Genomic DNA, 26,799 nt, shown 5'->3' with positions numbered 1-26,799 from the left:
ACACACACACACACACACACAGAAACCCCCACTAGCTAAAAATTAATATGTATTGTAAAAATTTAAAGAGAATAAAATGTAGGTGACCATCAGTTTATATAATGGAGATGGATTTTTGTTTTTGTTTTTTTTTTTGGTTTTTTTTTTTTTTTTTTTTTTTTTGGTTTTTCGAGACAGGGTTTCTCTGTGTAGCTTTGCGCCTTTCTTGGGACTCACTTGGTAGCCCAGGCTGGCCTCGAACTCACAGAGATCTGCCTGGCTCTGCCTCCCGAGTGCTGGGATTAAAGGCGTGCGCCACCACCGCCCGGCTAGATGGATTTTTAAAAAGTAACAGAAAACAATAAAAATAAAAACTGATATTGGCTATTTGTGGTAGTTTGAATGTAATTGGCCCCATAATCTCATAGGGATTGGCACTATTAGAAGATGTGGTTTTGTTGGAGTGGATATGGCCTTATTAGAGGAAATGTGTCAGTGTGGGGTGGGCTTTGAGGTTTCCTATGCTCAGGATACTGCCCAGTGTGTCCTGTTGCCTGCAAGGTGTAGGACTCTCAGCTATTCCTCCAGCACCACATCTGCCTGCATGCTGCCATGTTCCTCACCATGATGATAACGGACTGAAACTCTGAGACTGTAAACCACCCAATTAAATGTTTTCTTTATAAGAGTTTGCCAGGTCAAGATGTCTCTTCACAGCAATAAAAACCCTAACTAAGACACTGTTTCAATACTAAAACCAAAGAGAACACTCGCCTTCTACTTAACAAAAAGTATGCTATAAATAATATTAAGATAACAAAGGGCAAACTGAAATGAAATATTTATAAAATATATTAATAGACTTAATTTAAAAGCATTTTTTTATAAATCAATAATAAAAGAAACATACAGGAGACAAATCAAATAAGAAAAACTTAGCAATGGTAAAAAATATATAATTTCTGGTTTTGGTTGTGAGCCTAGCCTTTAACAGCTGAACCATCTCTCCAGCTCAAAAATATATAATTTAACCAAGCTGTGGTGGTACATACCTTTAATCCCAGCACTTGGGAGGCAGAGCTAGGCGGATCTCTTTAAATTCAAGGCCAGCCTGGTCTACAGAGCAAGTTCCAGGACAGGCTCTAAAGCTACACAGAGAAACCCTGTCTTGAAAAACAAACAAAAGGGGCTGGAGAGATGGCTCAGAGGTTAAGAGCACTGACTGCTCTTCCAGAGGTCCTGAGTTCAATTCCCAGCAACCACATGGTGGCTCACAACCATCTGTAATGACATCTGGTGCCCTCTTCTGGCCTGCAGTCATACATGCTGTATACGTAATAAATAAATCTTTAAAAAAAAAAAAAAAAAAGTATTAAAAAAAGAAAAAGAAAAACAAACAAAAAATATAATTTCGGTAATTATTAAAATGTGATTTAGAAGTAGAAAACTCAGTTCCTAGTACCATTAAAACCAATGAAACACACAGAGAAAGGTACTAGCACATTGGTAATTATTTTTTAAAGTTTCTGATATTTCTTATTTGTGAGAACATAACAAAATAGGCACAGTCATGCATTGTGGAATTCTAAACTGATTTAAAAAGTTTTTCTGAGGGGACTGATGATGTAACCCTAAATTTATCCCCAGGACTACAAAACAGCAACAACGAATTAGTTTAGAAAAGCATTTGACACTCTATTTTAAGGTCTTTAAAATATCCAGTATACCCTTTAACGTAACAGTTGTATTTAGGAAGTAATTATGTATTTTGTCAAGGATTTATGTATAAAAATGTTAATTGCAGCAACATATATAATTAGAAATATATAATTAGAAATAATTAAATATCTAGCAGAAAGGAATTAATGTTGAGTATGGGTGTTGAACTGTGAAACCAGTCATGATGAAATATTAGAGAGCTACTAATAATCATATTGTAGTTCTGGATTTAAGGTAATAACTAGACTGGAAAAGCAAGTAGGCTGAGAGTATTACACAGTAATAATATTTTGACTAGTTGACTTTGGTGGTTATGATCTCTTTATGTTTTCATATATTTTCCCACATTGTATATTTTGCAATTAGGTATTTTGCAGTTAGAGAGAGTGAGAGAATTTTGGCATACTCAGCCCTAAATGGAATGTCTTTATCAATGTAAATGGACATTTCCATGTCCCAACTGCCCGGTCCCAAAAAACTGACTCAGAGGCTGAATATGAATTATAAATGCTTGGCTGATAGCTCAGGCTTATTATTAACTAGCTCTTACATTTTAAGTTAACCCATATTTCTATTTATGCTTTGCCACATGGCAGTACCTTTATTAGCATGGCATGTTCATCTGCTGCTCTCTGTGCATCTGGATGGTGACTCCTGACTCTGCCCTTCTCCTTCCCATCATCCTTAGTTTGGTCACCCCGCCTATCCTTCTTGCCTGGCTACTGGCCAATCAGCATTTTATTAAACCAATTCAAGTGACAAATCTTTACAGTGTACAAGAGAATTATTCCACAGTAATCAAACCCCTCTCCTCCAGGCTCAGGGATCAATAGACAAGAGAGGCAGAAAGATTGTAAGAACCAGAGGTGGTGGATAATTCCAAGGGAGCAGTCTTCCAGACACAACAGGACTGATGCACATATAAAATCAGAGACCGCCGGGTGGTGGTGGTCACGCCTTTAATCCCAGCACTTGGGAGGCAGAGCCAGGGGAATCTCTGTGAGTTCGAGGCCAGGCTGGGCTACCAAGTGAGTTCCAGGAAAGGCGCAAAGCTACACAGAGAAACCCTGTCTTGAAAAACCAAAAAAATAAAATAAAATCAGAGACCATGACAGTGTGCACAAGACCTACTCAAGTTCAAACTGGACAAAACCACACTGGGAGAAAAGGAAGTGGACACAGAGTTCCACCCCTAATCAGGAAGCTATTTGCAGTTGATACCTGCTAGAAGAGAACAAATCAGTTTTCTCCAACTGATTGTCACTGAATATATCAACCATACTCCAGGGCAGGACCCATGCCCAGGAGAATTAGTCAACATAAAATGGACTCCATGGTGTGTGTGTGTGTGTGTGTGTGTGTGTGTGTGTGTGTGTGTGTGTGGTGTGGTGTGGTTGTGTCTCTGTGTTGCATGCATGCTTTTTGTCTTGGTATTTTTTTTTCCTTATTTTTTTTTGTTGGTGGCATTTTGTTTTGACTTGGTTTTTTGTTTTGTTTTTGTTTTGAGAGAGGGAAAGAACGTGAAGTTGGGTGGGTAGGGAGGTCGAAAGGATCTGGATGGAGTTGGGGGAGGGGAAAGAATACAATCAAAATACTTTTCATGAAAATAATTTTAATAAATAAAACAACGTATTTTACTTTAAAACAAGTAGAAACAAAAATAAGTACTTGAAATTGTTTTCAGAGAACAGTAAATGTTTAAGAGAATACAAGGTGTGATGAGTTCCCATTTTTTAAAAATTCTTTCTTTTTATTTATTATTTATTATGTATACAGTGTTCTGCCTGCATATATGCCTGCAGGCTGTAAGAGGGCACCAGATCTCATTACAGGTGGTTGTGAGCCACCATGTGGTTGCTGGGAATTGAACTCAGGACCTCTGGAAGAGCAGCCAATGCTCTTAAATATTGAGCCATCTTTCCAGCCCGAGTTCCCAATTTTTAAATAAAGTGTAGAAATCTGTAGAGGCCACCTAGATGATTTAGTGGGTAAAGGACCCCTGAGCTCACATGGTGAAAGGAAAGAACCAACTCCCACAAGATGTGCTCTGACCTCTTGTGATCCATGACTCACACACATAAATGTACACACACGCATACACACACCACCACCACCACCATAAATAACTGTAAATATGAAAAATAAAAATTTGTTATAACATTAATAGCATTTATCTTTAGGTGATGAGTAGTTTTTAACTTTATTTTTAATTGTTTTATAACTTTTGCTAAGTTAACATATTTCCTAAGGTAAAAATACATCTCTTATTTTAATTGATTATAATTACTTTGTGTGTGTTTGTGTGCAAGGACTGACCTTTTGGAGGTCCTCCCGTTTGGGAGCTATCTGTCCACCATGGAGATTTCAGGGATCTGATTGGGTCATCAGGCTTGAACCATGGCTCATCCCCGACCCTTTCTTTTAAAATTGTATGTGTGTGTATGTATGTGTGTATGTATGTTTGTGTGTGTAAGTATGGGTGTGACTGTGGATATGTATGTACCATGGCATGTGTGTGGAGGTGAAAGGAAAACTTGGGGGAATCAGTTCTTAGACCGTGTGGGTCCCAGGGATTGAATTCAGGTCATCAAGCCTTTACCTGCTGAGCCGTTTCAGCGGCCCCGTCAGCCTCTTTGAAAGGTTGCATTTTTACAGGCTGGGTGTGTGGAGGCAAAAGTGGGTGAGTCGATGTTCCAGGCCAGCCAGGGCTACATAGAGAGACCCGTCTCAAACAAAACACACGTCTCGTGCCCTCCAAACAGGGATTGTATTTTTACCAGAGATTAATATAACCATATCTAATCCTTAGGTTCACTGTGCTCATCACTTAATTTATGTCATTTATATATTTTTATGTTTAGATTATGTGTATTCTCTTCTGTTTTGTTATTTTTTGTTGTTCTTTTCAGTGTTAAACATAGAAAGTAAAAGAATCATGATTGACATCAATTAATTTTATATTTCAAAATAGTAGAGAGGATTTTGATGCCTCCCAAATGAAGAAGTAAGTGTTGCATGCTTGAAGTGGTGGATATGTTACCTTGACCTGATCATTGTATGCACACGTTGAAATGTCATCACATCCCATAATAACCGTATCAGTTAAAGTTGGAAGACGTTTTCTAGTGTGCTCCTCCCTCTGGTCCCTCACAGGAAGCTTAATAACTAAGTATAAATTGCTAGAAAGCCCATGCTAGTTTAAGCTAGTGAATTATTACTGTTTTGCAGTTCAAACACCTTTGAGAGGGCAACAACCATGATTTAACTTACACTCATCTATATTTATTAGTCAAAATGCACCAAAATCAACCTGTAGAGTGCTTTGTTTTGCCTTTCTTGATTAGTTTGTTTAATAATGCATTCAGATTGTGACCTCTAACAGAATTCCTTCCTTCATAGCTTGGCGCTAACAGTGGCTTGCACATCATCATCTTTGATGAAATCGATGCCATCTGCAAGCAGAGAGGAAGCATGGCTGGTAGCACAGGAGTTCATGACACCGTTGTCAACCAGCTGCTGTCCAAGATCGATGGTGTTGAGCAGCTGAACAACATCCTGGTTATTGGTATGTCTGAAGTAAAGGGCGACCCTACACACTAACCTCTGGCTCACCCATCTGGGCTTCGGTGCCTGCTCTGCTCTCCCAGAGCGTTTTAACTGTTGTACGTTCGGAGCTGCTGCTTGGGATGCTTTTTAGGAGGGAAAGACATTACTGCTTTATGGACATTGAAACCCCTGCCTACAGGAGGGGAGACCTGCGAGCTGGAGAAGCCGTAGCCCTCTCTCCTTTTAGCCACTTACTTGCTCTCGCTGAACCTTAAAAAAAAAAAAAAAAGTTCTCTTTTTAAATAGGCATTTCATTACAAAGTCTTGCAGTGTTTTCTACTAGATAAAAAAATAAATGCTGTTTTTAGTTTAGTGTTATTTGCTTTGTGTTTGGCTTTTATAAAATGTCCTTAGGGAAGTTACTATTTGTGTGTGTGTGGGGGGGGGCTTCAGCACAGGGTTTCTCTGTGTAGCCCTGGCTGTCCCAAAATTCACTCTGTAGACCAGGCTGGCCTCAAACTCAGAGATCCACCTGCTTCTGCCTCCCAAGTGCTGGGATTAAAGGTGTGCACCACCACTGCCCAGCTGGGAGGTTACTGATTTTACATAGACTGAACTATATTTTATCTTCCTTTACTTCTGATCATTTGCTCACTGTTCTTAATATCTGCATTCAGGAATGACCAATAGACCAGATTTAATAGATGAGGCTCTCCTTCGACCTGGAAGACTGGAAGTAAAAATGGAGATAGGTAAGTAAAGTAGATCACTGGTGTGTCTGTGTGCATGTGTGTATCCATGTGTGTGGGGTGTGTGTTTATGTTTGCATGTGGTGGGTTTGTGCATGTGTTTGCGTGCAGTGTGTGTGTGTATGTGTGTACATGTGCATGGTGTGCATGTGTGTTGTGTGTGTGAGCATGTGTCCATGTCTGTGTGTGGTATGTGTGAATGTATGTGGTACGTGTGTGCATGTGTGTGAACATGTATGCATGTGTGGTGTATGTGTGTGTGTGTGTGTGTGTGTGTGTGCAAACATACGTGTATGTAGTCTGCCAGCGTACCTGTGTTTTCACATGTGGTTTCAGAGTTCATAATGAGAGCAATGTCATATTAAATGCTCACTGTCTTATCGCATTGGGATTGTAAGTGTATCTTCTGATGGACTCTGAAGACGAGGAAAATGTCTGGTTTTTTCCCTCAGGCTTGCCCGACGAGAAGGGTCGACTACAGATCCTTCATATCCACACAGCGAGGATGAGAGGGCATCAGTTACTGTCTGCAGACGTGGACATTAAGGAACTGGCCGTGGAGACTAAGAACTTCAGTGGTGCTGAGCTGGAAGGTCTGGTGCGAGCAGCGCAGTCCACGGCCATGAACAGACACATAAAGGTCAGGAAAACCGATGACCAGGTGGAGCATGCGGCCTGGGAGTGCCAGGCTGCCATTCTGTCTCTCTTTACCACACGGGTCAAGTAGAGTAGTGCTGACTTTTGGTGTCAAGAGAGGTGGAGTAGGGATTAGTTTTCCACTAGAGGACAAATGGCGGTGTCTGCCCAGTGGTGACCACCAGCTTATTTGGTCACTACCAACTGGCAGACAGAGGATTCTGAAGACAGTTGTTTTCAACCTTTGTGCTCTCTTAAGGTACACTCTGTTAAAGAAGCTGAGTTCCTCATCCAGGAGCTGCTGCATGTGCAAACACTGGATACTTGCTAGTTTTCAAGTTTGGGGCTGGAGACACAAGATGTGAATCTTGAGCTTTTCCCTCAAGGGGTTCAGTCAGGAAAATGGACTAGTATGATGTGTTAGTTTCTGATTTGTGTGTGTGCTATTGAGGGTTGAACTCAGGGTACTCTACCTCTGAGTTACAGCCCTTTTATCCTTTTTATTTTGGTCTTGCTAATTTGCTCAGACAGGACTTGAGCTTGTGACATATCACAGACATGCTTTGAGCTTATGATGCTCCTGCCTCAGGTTCCGTGTAGCTGGGATTGTAGGCGTGCTCCACTGTGCTTGGCTTAGTACAGCTACATTATAGATACAGTGGTAAAAATATGTATCGAGTCCTTGTATTTTGATAAGTGAAGTCTAAGAAATAAGTGCCCTTGGCTCTTTCTCGTGCTGCAGTTACTCCGGTAATTCCGTAGTTCCCAGTCTCCCGTCTCATCTCCTGACAGTGCCCGTCTCCTAACCCTCTGATTGACGTGTAGGAATACCACTTGGGTGTTTTCTCTGATCTCAGATATAAGATTCTCCAGCCACTTTCCCTCTTGCTCCTGTTTCTTTTGATCCCATCCCCCCAGGTTAAGATTGCAGAGTCACCTCTGCGTCCTAGTCAGGCCGTCTGTCATGAAGGGGTCTGTCTTGGAGCAGTTTTCCACCGTGGTTGCTACCACACACTTCCTCTTCACTAACTACCCTGGTTCAGATCATTTTATCTTCACGGCAGCCATGTCTGCAAAGCACACTCTTAGTTCCTCGCCTAGTTTCAGATCCGACTAACTGGCTCCTCCAGGTCTTCCCCAGTTCATCTCTACGTATTCCAGCCAAACTGAAGTACTCACTGGTTACCACACTCTTTTGTCCTCAGCCTCTCCGCTCCTGCTGTTTTGTTTTGTTGTTATTCTTCTGTGAACCTCAACACTCTTTCTTTACCTGGTGTGTATGCTGTTCTTTGCTTAAATCTTTTCTCCCTTTCCCTTTCAAGAATGCTCCACCGCCTTCCTTCCTGAAGTAGTTAGTCACATAGCATGTGTGATTCCTCCAGCTGACTTTGACTCCAAATAGTTTATCAGGCAGGTGCGGGGCTCAGTGGGTAAAGGCATGTAGTGTGCAAGCATTATGACCTGAATTGACCACCAGACCCATGTAAAGGTAGGAGAGAACCAAGTCCACAAGTTCACATGGACTGTCACACATGCTGCCCCTCCCCCATCACACACCCACACCCACACTAATAAATAATAAATTCTTTTAAAAATGTAAATAAAAAATAGGTTTATTACTGGACCTGGTGGGTACAGGCTTGTAACCCAGTAGTTGGAAGCTAAGGCAAGAGATTTGTTTTAAGTTTAAGGCCTGCTTGAGGTACAGACCAGGTACCAGGCCAGCCAGGATTACATAACAAGACTCTGCTTCAATACCCCTCTCAAATACAAGTTTATTTAGTACCAGATATGTGTCATATACTGTACAAGCAGTTAAAGCTATAACTGCAAAGAACTTAACTGCCTGCTGTTGATCAGCACACACCGTATACAAGAATAGAAAACAAGCCGGGCGGTGGTGGCACACGCCTTTAATCCCAGCACTCGGGAGGCAGAGGCAGGCGGATCTCTGTGAGTTCGAGGCCAGCCTGGTCTACAGAGTGAGTTCCAGGAAAGGCTCCAAAGCTACATAGAGAGACCCTGTCTTAAAAACAAACAAACAAACAAACACAAAAATAATGCATGATAAAGGAAACGAGCAGACGTCAGATGGGATCAACTGTGGGGTGAGAGAAGCCTTCACAGAGGAATTTTCCAGAAGTATGTGAGTAGCTCTTGGTGTGTAAACAGGGATGTTTGCAGAGGCACACAAACAGCATGATAGGCTAGAGTAACTTCATATTGCCTCAGCATGGAAGAGGAGGGATGCAAGGAGGCAGGATTAGGGCAAGTCAGGAGACAGCAGAGGATGAGCACAGGGAGCCTTCTGTTCTCTGCAGAGAAGTGCAGACTTTCCTGTGAGTCATGTCAAACCCTTGAAGAGCTTTAAGCATAGTGGTGACAGTATTACAACGTAAGGTCTCTCTGGCGGCTGTGTCAAGTGGGAGTGCAGTGGGTGACACTGGACAAGAGAGGGGGACTTTTGTAACAGATCAGGCAGGAGGTAACGGCCTCAAGAGGGAGGTTGAGCATGTGGTCTTTATTTAGGGCCATCCTATCTTTGTCTAGACCACACTTTGGTTCTTGACCAGACCCAGCCAACCAGTTCTTCTGCATAAAGCTTTAAAAGAAGACAGTCATACCCGTTACTGTGTTTATTTGTGGCTGTGTTTGTCCTATAATGGCAGAGCTTATTTTGCAGTAGAATCTTTGTGGCCTGAAAAGGCTTTTACAGAACAGGGTTGCTTGTCCATATTCTAACCTGTTAAGTCCACTTCTTCATCCTGTTCTTTTCCTTCTCCCTCCTTGCTACAAACAGTGTAAATTAAGAGGCCAGTGAGATGGCTCAGTTGATAAAGGTGCTTGCTGCCAAGCCTGACAACCTGAGTTTTACCCCCAGACTCTACCTGGTAGAAAGAGAGGAGTAATTCCTGTAAATTGTCCTCTGACCTTCACAAGCACATAGTGTCATGCATGCCCCCACCCATACATACACATCATACACACACACACACACACACACACACTAATAATTTTTTTTTCTTATTAGAGACAGGGTTTTCAGAACATTTAGGTCAAAGCAAAGATTGAGCTGGGTCAACAAGACAGGCTTCCTGGTGGGCAGTGGTTTTAGGTTTTCTGAAACAAACAGGACATCCAGTCGTGAACTACCTGGTGTTTGTGTCATTATACTTGAGCCTGTGTTCATGGTCAGCTGAACCTCACGTGACATTTGGTTGTTTTTATGTTGAGAAGAATTTCGGCTTCAGGTAGAGAAGACTCATAACCCAAATTTCTTCCCTGATCTGTTGAAAGGAATAATACAGGAGTTACAGCTGGAGCAACTCTCGGAGCTGTGTTTGTGAACTTCAATAAAATTACTTCTTCTTTTCCATAGACCTGTTGGCTGATTAAAGTCATTCTTCCCTTAATTTCGGAGGAATGATAAGAGCCTGGAAAGGTCAGGTTTGGAAGGTTACAAAGCGTAAGGGTGACCACTTGATATTTGCTGGTGTTGAAATACGAGCTTATGAGTTTGTGTCTAAGCTGGTAGGTGTTGCTGCTTCTGTATTGATTAGCTGATGCAAATAAAATGCCGAAAATAGCTTATTAACTCAACCAAATGGGGGGAAAAGGTCTTTTGAGTATAGAAGTTCAGAATCGTTGAGTTTTAAAATAAAATTGTGTTGATATTGATAAAATAGTAGGTGTTAACTGGGAAAAACCCAACATTAATGACCAAGCAGAATAATTCAGCACTAGAATATTATTTACAGTTAGGTGACTTTAAAAATTCCCAGAGTGCCTGGAAACACTTTATTCTCCTCCCCAACTCCTAGCCATCTTAGTTCATTATAATCGTCTGTTGTTGTTGACTCAGGCTTCTGTGTAGCCCTGACTGTCTTCACTGTGTAGTCCAGGCTGGCCCAGAACTCCCTCCTCCTGCCCCAGCCTCCCAAGTGCTGGGATTGCACATACAAGCTACAATATCCAGCTTAAATTAAAAAAAAAAAAATTATGATTGACATATAACAATTAGCCATATATGTAGGCTTATTTTAATACATGTATGCAATATATAATGAATAGTTTGGGATAACTGCCATACTCACACACTTCTTGGTTTGGGGAACATTCAGAATCTCTTACTAGCAGTTTTGAAATAAACACTAGTGTGCCAGCCTGGGAACCACCCTCTCCATCCCCTTTCACTCAGGGCCTCTGCTAATCACTTGTATCTGTGTTTTTAGGCAAGGTCTCAGTAGACCAGGCTGGCCTCAAACTCTAGAGCCCCCTGCCTCCATCTCTTTAGGTGCTAGGTCCCTGTGGGTACTGTCTTTAGGAAAAACTGAAGTATCACTCCATGGGCCCTGTTAGTGCTCAAGAGAGGGTTCTTAGAAAAGCAAGCCCTCTGGCCTCTTGCTTGGAGATGGGAATTCTTTCTCCTACACATGCCCTTACTCCAGGGCCCTTGCCAGAGCCTACGCCATGTTGTTTAGACTTTCAGCATCCTAAACCGAGATCAATAAACCTCTTTTTTTTTTTTTTTAAATAAAGCCAGTCTGTTTCAGGTATTAAGAATTCAAGGATGCCAGATATACAGGGAAAATGAGAATAGCTCAAACATCCCTTTCCTTCCCCTTTCTAGAGCTAGCCAGCATTTGAGATGTACCTTTACTACTTGCTTTCTCCACATTTGTATTCATAGACACACATACTTTATAGAAAGGGGAATAAGTATAATTGTACTGAGATTTTTTTATTTTTCATTCTCCAGTATATTTTGGAAAGTATTGCATGTTAGCACTTGTAAGGTCCCTCCATTATTTTGGACTGATGTCCAGTAGTCTAGTAAACTACCACATACAAGCTAGCTAGACTGGGCATGATAGTGAATTTCTGTAGAAGACAGCAATAGGAAGTCCACTTGGGCCCAGGAGTTTGAGGCCAGCCTGTACAAGCCATGAGGCCAGAGAACATGCACATCCTATTTCATGCTTTATTTTTTATTTTTTGGGGCACTCGATAAGTATATTGAATGAATGAGCTAATAATTTATTTAACATTAAATTATTTCTGGCTGTGACTATTTAAAAATGCTGTTGAACAGTGCTCATCTGTGTCTCCTGGTACAGTAAGAGAGCTGTTTTCTAGAGCGGATATCTAGTTGTGTGTGTGACTACTGGTTTCATTGTCTCCCGGTACTGCCAGCGAGAACCATCACACCAGTTCTAGTCCAGGGTTACGGGCTTGTTTTTGTTTCTCAGAAAGGCTCTGGGACTTCACCTTCTTCTTTGATGTTCAGTGGGTTTGCCCCAGTGTGTCTAGACAGGCTGGATTTCTTTCTATTGATCCCGATCAGCACTCATTGAACTGCAAAGACACACCTTTCTCCAGCTGGGGAAAATTCCCTCCCTTTTGTCGTGTCTTGTGTGTTAATCAGTTTCTCTGTCCTCTGCTCCGAAGACTGTTCCGGTGAATGGCAGATTTGCTGTGATTTTTCATCTTTCCAGCTGCTGTCACTTGCTGGGATTTGGAGCAGAAAAGGAAGCAAATGCATGTGTTCTGTTTGCCATCCTGATCCAGTTTCCTGACATAGTTCTTTTTATCCCTCAAGGCTGAGTTTTCCTTTTTAAATGTCTATTTTTTTTCTTTTCCTTTTTTCTTTTTTCTTTTCTTTTTTTTTTTTTTATGTCTCAGCAGTCTGTTCCTAAAGGAACATGACTCATATTTTATAATATCCATGGAAGGTTGATGTGTGCCTAACATAGTCTTGTTTTATAGTCACTGTTTTTAACATGGCTTTTTTAAAAAGCCGTGATATCAGTTTAAAAATGAAGTTCTCTTGCTTTGTGCTATTGGGAGTGCGCCCAGTCACATTAAAAAGAAAAAAAAAATGTGTTGCTATCTTAATCACTCATCAGGTCCAGGCAGCTCCAAGTGCTGATAGAGGCCTTGATGCTTCTCCAGATGTGCGAGTGCGAGCTCCAGGTGCAGGGAGCAGAGTATTTGGGGCTGGCACGTAGGTTCTTGAGTACAAATCAGAGTTTTAAGTTCTTAGTCTCCTGGAGTAACTCATGGTTCTTAAACTCGGCTCAGTACCGGAGTCATCTATGGCACTTTCTAAAACGAGAGGTGCCTGGGCCCTCCACTGAGCTGTTCAAGGTGGGGCTGCTGGCATCTGCATGTCTGGAAAGACCCTAGGGGACATCCTGATACACAGCCAAGGCTGGATATCATTGTCCCTGAGTATTTCTTTGTTGTGTTAAAGTAGATGTAGCCTTAACTGTTATAATTGTACATTTTAGTGATATTAAACACATTCATAATATGTAGCTATTACTACCACCCACATTCAGAACTCTTTTCATCTTGTAAGTCTGAAACTTTGTATCTATTAAAAAAGTAACCCTCTATTCCCATCTCCTCCCATCCTAGGTAACTATAGCTCTGTTTTCTGTAGGACCTTGAGTATCCTATGTCATTCAAGTAGAGTCATACAGTGTGTGTCTTTTTGTGACTGGCTTGCCTCTATCAACACAATGTCTTCAAGGTCATCTGTGTTGTGTGATGCTCAGATTTCCTTCTTTCTAAGACTGAATAATACTCTGCTGGGTGTCCATAACATGTCTGATTGTCCGTTCATCTGTCGGTGAACATCTGGGCTGCTTCCTCACCTCAGCTGCCCCGTTCCATGCCCTTGTGAACAAATATGGCTGTAAAACGCCTAAGACCCAATTTCTGCTCTCTGGGGTATATATCAAAGGAGACGTGGTTAGATTATAGGCAATCCAGTTTCCTTCCTTCCTTCCTTCCTTCCTTCCTTCCTTCCTTCCTTCCTCCCTCCCCCCCCCCTTCTTTTTTCCCTGAGACAGGGTCTCTTTGTATAGCTCTGGCTGTCCTGGAACTCTCTCTGTAGACCAGGCTGACCTCAAACTCAGAGATCCTCCTGCCTCTGCCTCCCAGTGCTGAGGTCAAAGGGATGAACCACCATGCCTAGCCTCAGTCCTGGTGTTATTTTTGTGAGGAGCTTTTGTGTTTTACATTCCTATCAACAACCCAGGAGTCTAGTTTCTCCACCTTCTTGCCTTAACCTCCTGATTACTGGTGTGCACCACACTTCACTTTGTGTACTTCTCTAAGAATTAGTGGTGTTGGCCATCTTTTAATGTGCTGTTGACAGTCACAACATGTCTGGGAAGGCTCTAGAAGACACGCTGATGTTTGGCCAAGGTTGGCCATCATTGTCTCTGTTCCTTGGAGAAAATGTCTGTTCAAGTACCTAGTTTTTGTTATTGGGTTTTAGGAGTGGTATATATTCCAGCTATTAACCTCTTTAACATATGTGATTTGCAGGTATTTGAGAATTTCATATATGAAAATATTCTTTTAACTCCTCTATTCAGAGACTGGGAATACTGCTAAGTTTTCTAAACTCTTTGGTTTTGTTTTTTTTCTTCTCAGGCCAGTACGAAAGTGGAGGTAGACATGGAGAAAGCAGAGAGTCTGCAGGTGACAAGGGGAGACTTCCTGGCTTCTTTGGAGAACGACATCAAACCAGTGAGTATGCAGTGTTGAGTGTGGCCCACAGAGTGGGTGTGGCCCGCAGAGTGAGTGTGGCCCACAGAGTGGGTGTGGCCCGCAGAGTGGGTGTGGCCCGCAGAGTGGGTGTGGCCCGCAGAGTGGGTGTGGCCTGCAGAGTGATGACTGCTGCTATGGAAGAGGGAAAATGCCTTTCTACCATGTGCTTCAGGACCTGTTTACACATGAGAAAATCTTACTGTAGCAATCAGTAAACACTGATTGCTCAGTCTTTGACCAATACTTCCTGTAATAGAGATCTTACCTTCTTACAAAGCAGCCCTTTCAGTTTTGAGACTTTCTATTTCTTAGTTCTTCATATTGAACTTTATAGATTTTTATATAACCTCAAGCTACGGAAACCTAAATTCAATCCTTCCTTTCCATGTCAGCCTCTATGACATGGAAAATGAACCCTTGGGAGCTGGAAAGATAGCTCAATGGTTAAGTGTTACAGAGAACCTGAGTTCAGTTCCCAACACCCAACTCAGAGATCTGCCTGCCTCTGCCTCCACAGTGCAGAGGGATTTACATGGGCTACCTGAGCTCCCTACCACTGTGCTCAGTCTCAATCCTCAGCTTGGTCCTTCTCCAAAGTCTCCGTGGAGTTAGACTTGATTTTATTGCCAGTTTTTATCCAATGCATTGGAGAATGAGACAGTTTTTGTTTCTTGGTCAGAAATCATTTAATCCAAAATGTCTGCCAAGAGGACATGGCAAGGAATGGGTTGTGTGACCCAAACAGCACAATGACAGAGACAAAAAGAGATGCGGTAGTTTAGTTTCAGTACTAAAGACTGAAATACTCTATCCTTCCCTCTGCCTCCATAGGCATTTGGCACGAACCAAGAGGACTACGCAAGTTACATTATGAATGGAATCATCAAGTGGGGCGACCCCGTGACCCGTGTCCTGGATGACGGAGAGCTGCTGGTCCAGCAAACTAAAAACAGTGACCGGACCCCATTGGTTAGCGTCCTTCTGGAAGGTAAGAAGGATGATGCCATGGCCTTAAAGGTTTGAAAAATACAGAGAAGGCAGCATTTGTTTTAAAAAGCTATTCCATACCTTTCAGAAAGGTAAATGATTTTTAGTTCTAAGCTTCGTTCATAATAGGCAAATAGTATCCCAGCCTATGTGCCGATGTTGGGCAGATTGAAATAGGGGAGTGGAATGTCACAGACACGTGACTGCAGCGAGTTTTCTCACAAGAATGTACTTCTCTAGGACTTAACTGTCCTAGAGACTGCATAGCTCAGTGCAGGAACTTGTGATGTGGAGACAAAGACAGTCCCGAGCATCAGTCTTGGCATAGAGAAAACTCGTAAAGAAAGAAACCCTGCAGCGCAGTGTGGTGCACACCTTTAATCCCAGCTCTCAGGAGGCAGAGGCAGGCAGATATCTGTGAGTTCCAGGCCAGCCAGAGTGAGTTTCAGGACAGCCAGGGCTACACAGAGAAACCTTGTCTTGTACTGCCCCCCCCACCTCCCAAAAAAAGACAAGAAAGAAAGAAATCCCTAATTTTAGCATACACATGCAAAGGTGTGGGGGGGTACAAGTTGTTTTGCCCAGGAGTGGTCAGAGAGCTGGAGGTGATGCTTCATTTAGGCCTTGAGTGATCCTTCGTATTTTATCAAGTCAACAAAGGGAAGGACTTGCCATTTGCAACCAGTTAGCTTAACATTAGTTTGACAGCAGAAAAGTCCAGTGAGGCCAGATGACAGGGGAGCCTTGCTCCGTCTAAGGTCTGAGGAGAAGGCTTCTGAAAGAAGCATGGTGAGCCGAGAGCCAGAGGATGCGTGGAGGCTCGCCAGGCCAAAGAACTGAGAGGATAGTCTACCAAAAGAGACCTGCAGGTGGACAGTCCCTCGGCAGGAAAGACCTAGAAGCAGAAAGATGAGCTAAACTAGGATTGACGACGTAGATGGGAGGGGCCGGTGAAATGGCTTACAGGGCTGCTTGCTGTGCGGGTTTGGTGTCACCGGAGCCCACAGGAAGAAGATAACGGCTTTGCCGAGTTGTCCTCCGGCCTCCACAGGCATGCCATGGCATGCAGACATACACGTTCACATAGTAATAATAATAATAATAATAATAATAATAATAATAATAATAACAAAACTGAACTGGATAGCTTACAGACCTGTCCTACCTAGGGCTGGTTGTAGCTCAGTGAGTGTGTGCTTGCTTGGCGTGTGGGGAGCCTTGAGTTCCATCTCCAGCAGCAGAGGGGAAAAAAGAAAAGATTTCGATCATGTCTTAGGAGCGCTGGGCAGCCACTTGGAAGCTTTTTAGCAGTGAAGTCACATAGCAGATTTGTATTTTGAAAACATAACCGTGGCTGCTTTATGATGATGAGAAATGGACAGGGGCAGCAAAAGTCACAGGAAGCTGCTGGGTAGAAGCAGGTGACTTGGCCTAGTGAGGACTGCCTGTGCGTGGAAGCAGCGTGGTAACGGAAGCATCTGAGAAATATGAAGGAGGTGGACTAAATGCCGATGAGAGTTATCATCACATTTTCTTCTGGTCCTTTCTACTTGCCAGCTACTCCATCAGTACTTCACAGGCACTGTCTCCTAGGCCTCACCTCAGGCCTGTGAGTGCAGATGCTGTGTGTTATTATTATTATTATTATTATTATTAGTTTTTCAAGACAGGGTTTCTCTGGGTAGCCCTGGCTATCCAGGAACTCTGTCTATAGACCAGGCTGGCCTTGATCTGCCTACCTCTGTCTCCTGAGTGCCAGGTTCAAGGTGTGTGCCACCACACAGGGAAACAGAAGCATAGACATCCTGGTTAGATTAAATATTGGCAGGGTGCTGGAGAGGTAGCTCAGTAGTTATGGCTGCTTACTGCTTTGCAGATAATCTGAGTTCAGTACCCAACCCTGTGACAGGCATCTCACAACAGGCTGTAACTCCAGCTCCAGATCTGACATCCTCTTCTGGCCTCTTCAGACACACTGCACAGACACACACACACACACACACACACACACACACACACACACACACACATAAATTTTTGAAAGAAAATAAGTCTTTTAAAAATAAAAACATAAGCCAAGTGGTGGTGGCGGCGGCGGTGCACGCCTTTAATCCCGGTGCTCAGTAGACAGAGGCGGGAGGATGTCTAGGCTAGCCTGGTCTACAGAGTGAGTTCCAGGACAGCCAGGGCTACACAGAGAAACCCTGTCTTGAAAAGCAAAAAAATAAAATAAAATAACATGAAAATAAAAAACAAAAAGATAAATAAATATGGACAAAGTGTCAAACATGACCCCCAGCCTGGTCACAGCGGGGCTGTTCATCAGAGAACACTGGCAGAGAAAAGAAAGCTCACGAACTCACTCTGGAGCAGCTGAATTCCAGGTTCCTGTAGGATGATGTGATTAGCAGTGTTGACTAGCTTATTTGATTTGCAGGTCTGAAGCTCACGGGAGCAGTAGGGCTGCCCGAGATCGGGATCTGCCCTTGTAGTCACAGGAGTGGAGACAGTCCTTAAATAAAGGGGTGGATGAGATGCAGACAGGGTCTGGAGCTTTTATCTGAGACTCGTTAACAGTTCGGGACTAAATAGAGCAGGAAAAAATGACAAGGGAGACTAAGAATAATGGAGGGGAGGAAGAAGGGAGAGGGTGTGCTGTCAGGAAGCCAAGAAAGGCGCTTCAGGACAGAGGAGCTGCACGCTCCTCACAGGCCAGAATACCTGTGTGGAGTTGGTGACCTTGATAGGAGTCTGGCCATGTGATGGCGGCCCTACATCTGGGTGAGGATGGCTGAGAGATGCAAGGTCAAGCCGCCGGGGAGATAGGTAGGGAAGTTCCACTCTAAAGAGAAATGAAGGGGTCAGGTTGAGAAGTATGAAATCCAGACAGAGGGTTTTGGCTTATTTATCGAGCTTTCAGATCTGCAAAACTTATTTAAATGCCGTTGGAAATGTGGCATTTAAATGTCCCATTCCAGAGAGGATGGCAAGGAAGGCTTGACTGGTTATGACTAGAAGGAAGGACATGTCTTCCAATACACAGAAGAGGTGGTGGTGTGTGTCTGATTGCAGGTGACTATGGATTTGATTGCCTTTGTGAGAACAAATGAGTCTTCAGCATTCTAGCCTTATGACACTTTTGTTTCTAATAAAGCAGTTTTCCCCTGCACCAATATCATCTAAGAAAGCTGTATTTTTGTTACCAAGAGAGAAAAATATTTGATACAACTAATAATTCACATACTGATATGCATTTGGATACATTTTCTTTCTTTCAGAAGCAAAATCCTTGTGTTCTTGCTTAGTCAGAAGGTTGGAAGATTAAGGGTATGTGAGAAAGCAGGAAGGCATGCATTTCACCATCCTTTTGAGAAATGCTAATCAGTTCATTAAGTTTAGTTGCTAATAAATAAAAGGAAACATGTCTGCTGTGAACCTGTCAGGAAATGTTAATGAGCAACTAGTTGAGGCCTCAGAGCCTTGTGGAGAAAAGTTTGAACTTGTTTGATGCTCTGTGCTTAGGCTCTCTGTTTCCCTCCACCTGTCTTTTTATGCAGGCCCTCCGCACAGCGGGAAGACTGCCCTAGCTGCAAAGATTGCCGAGGAGTCCAACTTCCCCTTCATCAAGATCTGCTCCCCGGATAAGATGATTGGCTTCTCTGAGACAGCCAAGTGCCAGGCCATGAAGAAGGTATCAAGATCTTGATTTTCATTTTCATTTCTAGTCTTAGATGAGTGTGTACATATGTTCACACGTACACGTACCTATATACACATGCGTACAAAACCGTAGCAACTCTGGCCTCAAACAGAACTGTCAGCGGAACTTGAGAGCAGATGGTGACCATTTCAGATTCTCCAACTTTGTGGTGCATATGTGTTGAGAGTTTCTTTGCCTTCCAAATTTTACTGTCTTAGTACGTATCAACAGTGATTTTCACCTCTTGTCTATATCAATTTGATTAAAGAAAGATCACTTAAGAGGGTCAGGTAGAGTGGAATAAATTCTTTTATGTTTTGTTTCTTTAGTTCTTTATCAACATACAAAGCCAAACTGTTCAGGTTCAATTAAGTTGACTATAGTTTGGAAAAGAACAGAAATTAAAATGTCTATTGAAGCTTTTCTCAAGAACCCCTACACAGGACGGTTGTGTATCACGTGATAAAGAAGAACCTGATTCTCAAGTTAATGCCCTCCTCACCCTTCTCCCTTTCTCCAATTGTCTGTCACTTTCTGAATGCCACTCTGAGCCATTAGTGAAGTTAGAGTGACACAGAGTGGAGTTGGGACTATCTGGTCCATCTCACCTGCATCTGGGCAAGAACCGAGGAAGACCTCTGGAATGGCCGCTGCGGTGGTGGCGAACGTGTTTAATCCCAGCACTCGGGAGGCAGAGACCAGTGGATCTCTGTGAGTTCGAGGCCAGCCTGGTCTACAGAGTGAGTTCCAGGACAGCCAGGGCCACACAGAGAAACCCTGTCTCTTTTCACTTGGTGCCTGTGTTGATGCTGGCATTCTAATTTTGCATACCTTGATTGTTGTTTTGTTTTGTTTGAGTGAACCTGGCACATGCCAGCCAAGTACTTACACTTGAACTCTTCCTCCAGCACCCCCCCCTCCCCCGTTTCAAGCTTGTGTTTTCCCTCTAAAGGCGACCCTTAAGCTACTTGTGTTGAAACTTGAGGTAACCCTTGGAACTGGTAGTCCCTGAACTTGGCGCTTGGGGAAAAGCTGGTTATATTTGCATTGCCGTAAACCGTTTACTTCTGCCCTTGTTCAGAGTCAGTAGCCTGTGCAGATGGCAGCTGACTCCTTCGCGTTCCAGCTGCTGCCGGCTCCTCCCTCAGAAGTGCTCTGAGATGTGGGTGGATGGCCCTTGCTTCTCTGTAAAGTTTTTAAAAGGACTTTAGGCTTCTGCAGATCAAAGCCACCTTGTGAGTGTGAGATAGTATCATTTTTATTATTTTAATCTCTTGCAAATTGACTTGGGGGGGGAAGGTAATATGTGCTGATTTTAGAGGCTTAAATGGTTAAATTAATGACTTAATAACTTATGATTTAATCTTTAAATTGCTGAAGCCTTTTAAGGTAGAGTTTTAGATGAGCAGAAAGCTAAGGAATATAAAACTAAGAGTCCATACCAGCTTATTCAAAATTGTTCTGATTCATGATTCACTGTCTGGATCATCCGTATGCTCTTAAAATTGCCACAAAAAAAAAAAAAAAAAAATCTGCCTCAGCAGAATAATAAATAAATCCACATTAGACTTTGTTTTCCTTGGAGTAGGGGAATATTATTTCCTTTAACTAAACTAAGAATAGAGAAAATAATGCACCATAGGTGTCTCAGAAACATTAGAAATACTCTAAAGCTTGGCCAGCACTCAGTTCCGGGGTGTTACCTAATGGCTGGCTGACTAATGCCCGAGGGCTCCAACTGCTCTGAACACTCCAGGTCTCCCAGGTTGATTCTGAGATGAAGTGAAAAGGCCATGCTTCAGTCCTTCTAACTGCCTCCTCCATGTTCTTGTCCCCACGATGTTAGTGTGAGGATGGGAAAAGGGTGTTTTAACGTTCTTTTCAGACCACAGATAATTTGTGATGTTTTATTCTGAAAAAAGCATTTCTTTCCTTTTAAGTGTCCTCTTGCTGGGCGGTGGTGGCACACACCTTTAATCCCAGCACTCGGGAGCCAGAGGCAGGCGGATCTCTGTGAGTTCAAGGCCAGGCTAGTTTACAGAGTGAGTTCCAGGACAGGCACCAAAGCTACATGGAGAAACCCTGTCTTGAAAAACCAAAAAAAAAAAAAAAAAAAAAAAAAAAAAAAAAAAAAAGCAAAATAATCTGTATTTACATTTTAATCCTAACACTTAGGAGGCAGAGGCAGGTGGATCTCTGTGAGTTGGGGACTAGCCTGGTCTACATAGAGAGACCTTGTCTCAAAAAAAAAAAGAAAAGAAAAGAAAACCATAAATAAATAAATGAAACATAACTGCAGCTTATCTCAGTGTTATTAATGGTTGAATAATACACATTTAAATAGTACCCTCTGGGAAGTTAAGAGTGCATACTGCAGAGGACCCGAGTTCAGTTCCCAGCACCCACATCAGGCGGTTCACAACCACTATAACCCAGGCTCCAGCTTTAAGGGGACCTGATGCTTCTGGCCACCACAGGTACCTTCATTCATGTACCCAGGCACATACACATAATTTAAAAGTAATAAAAATATTTTTAAAAATCACTTTGTTTTAGGTTATTTCCAAGTTTTTTTTCACAATTGGAAATAATATTCTAACTGGGCAGTGGTGGCGCACGCCTTTAATCCTAACACTGGGCAGGTAGAGCCAGGTGGAGCTCTGTGAGTTCCAGGGCAGTCTGGTCTACTGAGGACAGCCAGGACACAGAGAAACTCTGTCTCAAAACAGATAGATAGATAGATAGATAGATAGATAGATAGATAGATAGATAATTACTGAACTAGAGAAATCACTGCCCCATATTTTTATTAGGTTGATTTACATCATGTGACTAAATACTTGGGTTTTGATTCAAATAGACCTGAGTTTGAATCCCATCTCTGTCACACTGTGGTCTCTGTCACCTTGAGTAAGTGATTTTCTCTAAAAGCCTTGAAGTCTTTGTTTTTTCATGTTTGAAGTAATGTCTGTTTAGAGCATGCTAGTGCATAACCTCCATCCCAGCACTCAGTAGACTGAGACAGTAGGATTGCCACGTAGAGGCAGTGTGAGAATTAAATGAGGTAGTAATTTATTTAAAGTAACATGGCATTTCTTGGACAGAACATGTACTTAATAAGTATAGTGGCTGATTTTACTTATTATTATACAGGTTTCTCCTTATTACTTTAGGATAAATCTTCAGGATTTGGATTGCCAATATTTATTAATATTTTTATTATAAATTTTTATTTTTTCAGATTATAATAAAATTACACCATTTCCCCCTTCTCTTTCTTCCCTTCAGCCTCTCCCATGAACCCCCTTGTTCTCTCTCAAATTCATGGCTTTTTTTCTTTAATTGTTGTTATATGTATGTGTGTATGTGTGTGTGTGTGTATATATATATATACTATATATACATATATATACTATATAAACACAAGCTGCTCAGTGCATATAATATTGTTTGTATGTATGTTTTCAGGGCTGACCAGTTGGTTGGTACTGGATAACCAGTTGGTGTGCTCTTCTGGGGAAGACTGTTAAATTCAGCATTCCTTGGTTGCCTGAAGTCCTTCTCGGGCTGAGGCCCTGTGGGCTTCTCTCTTTCCATCTTAGCATGTTTTCTGGTGTCCTCCCTCTTCATGTCAGGTTTAGGCAGCCATGTTGGTGAGACTTGATGGGTTTAGCTTCTCTGACATTTCTAGGAGACATATTCTCATAGCGAAAAAAGGAAAAAGAAACCTTAATATTTGTGAAGATTTTCACATGTATTGCTATCAAACCTTTTATATAAAGATAATACTGATTTTACATGGCCCATTCCTTCAGAAAGTTGTGCTAATTCATACTTGAAAAAAATGTGAAAAGGATGAGTTTCTTTGGATTTTTGCCCCAGCTTAGTGTTATTAAATTTTTCTTCTCTAATTTGTTAGGTTTTTAATTTAAATTAAATGTTAGGCATTTAATTCTTTCTTGAGCTACATTTTAATGCCTCTGGTAGAGTATCTGTTTAGCACGTGCCAGGCCTGGTACTCCATCTCTAGCGCACGCGCGCGCACGTGTGTGTGTGTGTGTGTGTGTGTGTGTGTGTGTGTGTGTGTGTGTATGTGTGTGTGTGTGTGTGTCCAAATACTCTATAGTTATCATAGTTTATAAGTTCCAAGATACCACAATATTTTAATTTTGTCAAATAGGAGTGGTCTAAGTTAGTTCATTCAATATCTTTATTATCATTTTATTACTTGGATGTAACAGATACTTTTTATGAAGAGGGCCATAATTATACTATTGCTTTTCCCCCAAAATGATGGTGCAAAAATACATGAAAATAGTTTATTCTCAGTTCATTTAAAATTTGCCATGTACTTCTGTTATTTCTCCAGTAAATCCTTTCTGCGTGGATAAACTCAACACTGTCAAGCACTTAGGAAGCGTTGTCTTCTCACTCTGGGTGGGGAGGGGAAGTGCCATATGCTCCACCAAGATATTTGAAATATTTGCAGATACTTCTTTTTTCTCCTATTTTATGTTTGCTTCCCAAACTTCATTCTGTTCTAAAATTTTAATTCTTTTATCCATTTTTGCATCTATACTGTAAAAAAATCTATTTTGCTGGCTGTTAACGACATTAAAAAAGGGAACAGCGCAATAGAATTTGATTTTAACTAATTACCTAATCATGATGCTTCTGAGTACACATTTAGTATGGAGATAAAATAGACAAGCCAGATATTACTAAAATTTTTAGACAAAATTAAATAAAAAACATTGGCAATATATGGAACTTCTATTAATAGCATGATTCTTCTTATTTTCAAAGGTTTGAAAATTAGTGGAAGAAATTTTCCTTCCCACCAGCTTTTGGAGAAAGAAATAATCTTCTGTGAATATCCTACTGTAAATCCACAGCAAACTGTAGTCTGCACAGACAGTCATGGCGCCTAATCCCCCTCTTTTCATGCTTTAGTCCGTACAAAGAGCAGAGCTGGAAACTGGATCTTCTGACAGCAGTTACTAAGCAACAGAATTTGGATGTTTTGGGTTGACATCCTAACGTATCATGGAGCTGATGCGGTGAAGTTTGAGCATGTATGAGTTGAGCAGTGTGGGTGCCCCAGTCCTAGTGGACGTCCCTTGGCTTTTGGACGAACACACTGTCTTTGGCTGGGCACGTAAAGGAGGAGCAGAGCTTTGAGACCTCGTGGCTTTTAGACTGAGAAGCACGCCCTCTCTGTGGATCATGATAGTGAAAAATGTCAGACTTTTTCTTGAAAAGCAGGGAGAACAAATAAGGGATTTTAAGGTCAATCCAAGAAGCTTTAGTGCTTTGCCAAAACTTGAGGTCCACCTTCCTGCATAGCCTGTTTGCTTGGTCTGCTCCCAAATTATTTTTAGAGACCAGAGATTATTACTGATAGTGCCAGTTGAAATTTGCTCATTTACGTTTTTATATGCTACCAAATATCATTAGCATATGCTTTCCACTAATTGTTGACAGATTTACTGCATTAGGGATTTTCTAAGCCATGAGCTTCCTCCTGTCATTAGATTTCTGCTAACTAGGCTGAGGTACTTCACGCCAACTACTCCAGAATTGAAGTGAACCTTCCAGTCACCGAAAGAGAGAGCTTAGCTTTACTTAGTGAAGAGCACTAAAGAGGTTATAGAAATGAAGGATAGAAGCTCCTTAGAGCACACTTTGCTGTGGCTTGTGACTCTCAAAGACTGGGATTAACATGGAGCTAATAATGCTGGCATCCTCCCTGGAGCGCTCATGGCAGACCGGAGAAGCAGCTGCTGCCCCGCCCCCTCACAGGTGGCTCTAGCTTGTCTGAGAGTCCAAGGCTGAGAGAGCTCTGTGCCCTGAACACTTGCAGTGTCCTGCCCCCTCGCCGGCCTGCCCCCTCGCCGGCCTGCCCCAGTCCCTGCCCCGTCCCTGCCTCAGTGCTTTCACTGCGTCTGCAGCATGCCCCCGTGAGCCCGGGTAACCCGCCCGTGAGCCCGGGTTACCCGCCCGTGAGCCCGGGTTACCCGTGGTCTGGTTGTCTCTCTGACCCTCAGGTCTGTGTCCTGTCTGCCTTTACCAAGAGGAGACGTGCTGCAGCGTGCTTTACAGTGACTGGGGACAGACTCTGGGAGTCCGTTTTCTAGAGATTATCTTCATCCTTCAGAGCAAATACCATCATTTCCACACAGACCCATAGTGTCCTTCCCTCTGGTCCTTCCTTCTTCAATCCTTCCTTTTCCTCCTTCCAGCCTTCTTCAGGCTTCCCACTGATTTCCTTGGACCCCATGCCTATCTGCTGACAGTTCATCTGCTCTATAGGACACTCCCCGATGACTCCAGAATGAGTACATTCCTTAGATTAATCTCTCTGGAGTCTGTGAGGGATAGCTCCTAGCTGCAGCTTCCACCCACCTGACTGCTCCAGGGTGGTGGCATATTTGATCCAGAGCAGGCGCCATGTGTCCGCTGTGTTGTTACTGATGGCGAGATGTGATGGCATTCTAACTGGGGCACTTTGCATGATTTTTGTTTTTCTGTATCTTTTCTTCCAATATCTCACCTCCTTTTGAATTGATTTACATAAAATTATGGTAGAACTTTCCAGCTTGGTATGTAAATATCTCATTAGATTTAGGCTGGCAGCTGATCTCCTGTGTTTGCCCGTCAAGGCTGAGTCTCATCTTAGTGAGCGCCCCGCTGGGGCCTGGGCCAGGAAACAGTTTCTGATAAGACTACACATGAATCGTGGATCCAGGGGAAGAGGGAAGAAGACCTCATGTTAGACTGGTGACCAGATAGAGGGTCTGTGTGTGTAGGGAGTGAACAGGGTGTGTGTGCACATTCAGATTAGAGCAGAGGAGTCAGAGTTAGCTAGTCAAGTCAGAGGGCGTTGGCACAGCCCTTGTGGAGAGTACATTGTTAACAGGGCTAGCTGTGAGTGCTCCTCTCTCTGTAGCATTTACTACACTGGGAGCTGTTTATTTTTTAAAAAAAAAAAAAATGAAAGTACAAAATACTTTATATTAAATGAATACCATTGCTATTTTTCTTCTAAAATTCCAGGTAGTCCCTAAGGGGTTCCTGCTACTTGACACAAAACTGTCTATTCTTTTCTTTTGAAAGGACCTCACATAACCCAGGCTAGCCTCAGACTTTCTTATGCAGCTGAGACAGGCCCAGATCTGAGCTTGCTGCCTCCCAGGTGTTGGGATTACAAGTGGGCGCCATCACACACGCACTTCACACATAAAAAATTTGCTATGTAAGTTACACATTGCATTGAGAAAGAAGAGCCAATTTGGGAGCGGGGGTTGCAGGGAGATAGTGTAAACTTTAAACAGCTGGCCAGGCCCTGATACCCCAGGTTTCAGTCACTCCAATCTGTGATTTCATAGCTTGAGTGCCAGAATGATGTGCCTGCCTCAAAACCTTTAGTAAATCTTTGAGAACTGTTTTGCAAAGCAAAGTACTGTTTTTAGTGATTCCCTGCATTTACACAATATGACAAAGGCTTTAATACCAATTCAGACTTCAGAAATAGCAAAGAACCACTGCTCCCAGGCCTTCCAGTAGTCTTGAACTAACTCAAAGCCAAAGTAGCCATCAGGAAACTGAACAGCTCTTCGTTCCCCAAAAAGCTCCTCTTCCTTTGTTTGAGCTAGGATGGGGTGGGCTAGCTGAGCAGTCCTCCCCTTCCTGTTCAGATGTGCTCACCATCCATTCCCAGACTGATCCTTCGGCTCCTGTTTCTCCGGCATCGCCACACTCACGCTTCACTAAGTTGTTCCTCTCTGCCCCGTGCACACACACATACACACACACACACACACACACACACACACACACACACACCCAGATACCTGCAGTAGCTGCTCTCTTCTCCATACGTTCACTTCCCAGCCACCGCTTCTCACCTGAAGGCCTGCA

The 26,799-nt window shown here is 42.7% G+C and overlaps 1 protein-coding gene across 1 annotated transcript in view; it reads left to right on the top strand.

Moving 5' to 3' along the window:
- Nsf (N-ethylmaleimide sensitive factor, vesicle fusing ATPase) overlaps window positions 1-26,799 on the top strand; it is a 146,841-nt gene that overhangs the window by 88,196 nt on the left and 31,846 nt on the right. Inside the window, exons 10-15 of the mRNA XM_059271930.1 lie at window positions 5,098-5,263; window positions 5,922-5,996; window positions 6,446-6,633; window positions 14,076-14,171; window positions 15,024-15,180; window positions 18,737-18,870. Of these exons, the coding sequence (XP_059127913.1) occupies window positions 5,098-5,263; window positions 5,922-5,996; window positions 6,446-6,633; window positions 14,076-14,171; window positions 15,024-15,180; window positions 18,737-18,870 (816 nt within the window). The remainder of the gene's footprint in view (window positions 1-5,097; window positions 5,264-5,921; window positions 5,997-6,445; window positions 6,634-14,075; window positions 14,172-15,023; window positions 15,181-18,736; window positions 18,871-26,799) is intronic.

Source organism: Peromyscus eremicus, chromosome 8a (assembly GCF_949786415.1).
Source record: "Peromyscus eremicus chromosome 8a, PerEre_H2_v1, whole genome shotgun sequence".
In the NCBI taxonomy this organism is placed as follows: domain Eukaryota; kingdom Metazoa; phylum Chordata; class Mammalia; order Rodentia; family Cricetidae; genus Peromyscus; species Peromyscus eremicus.
The sequence above is the reverse complement of the archived record's forward strand: the minus strand, read 5'-3'. Positions and strand labels throughout refer to the sequence as shown.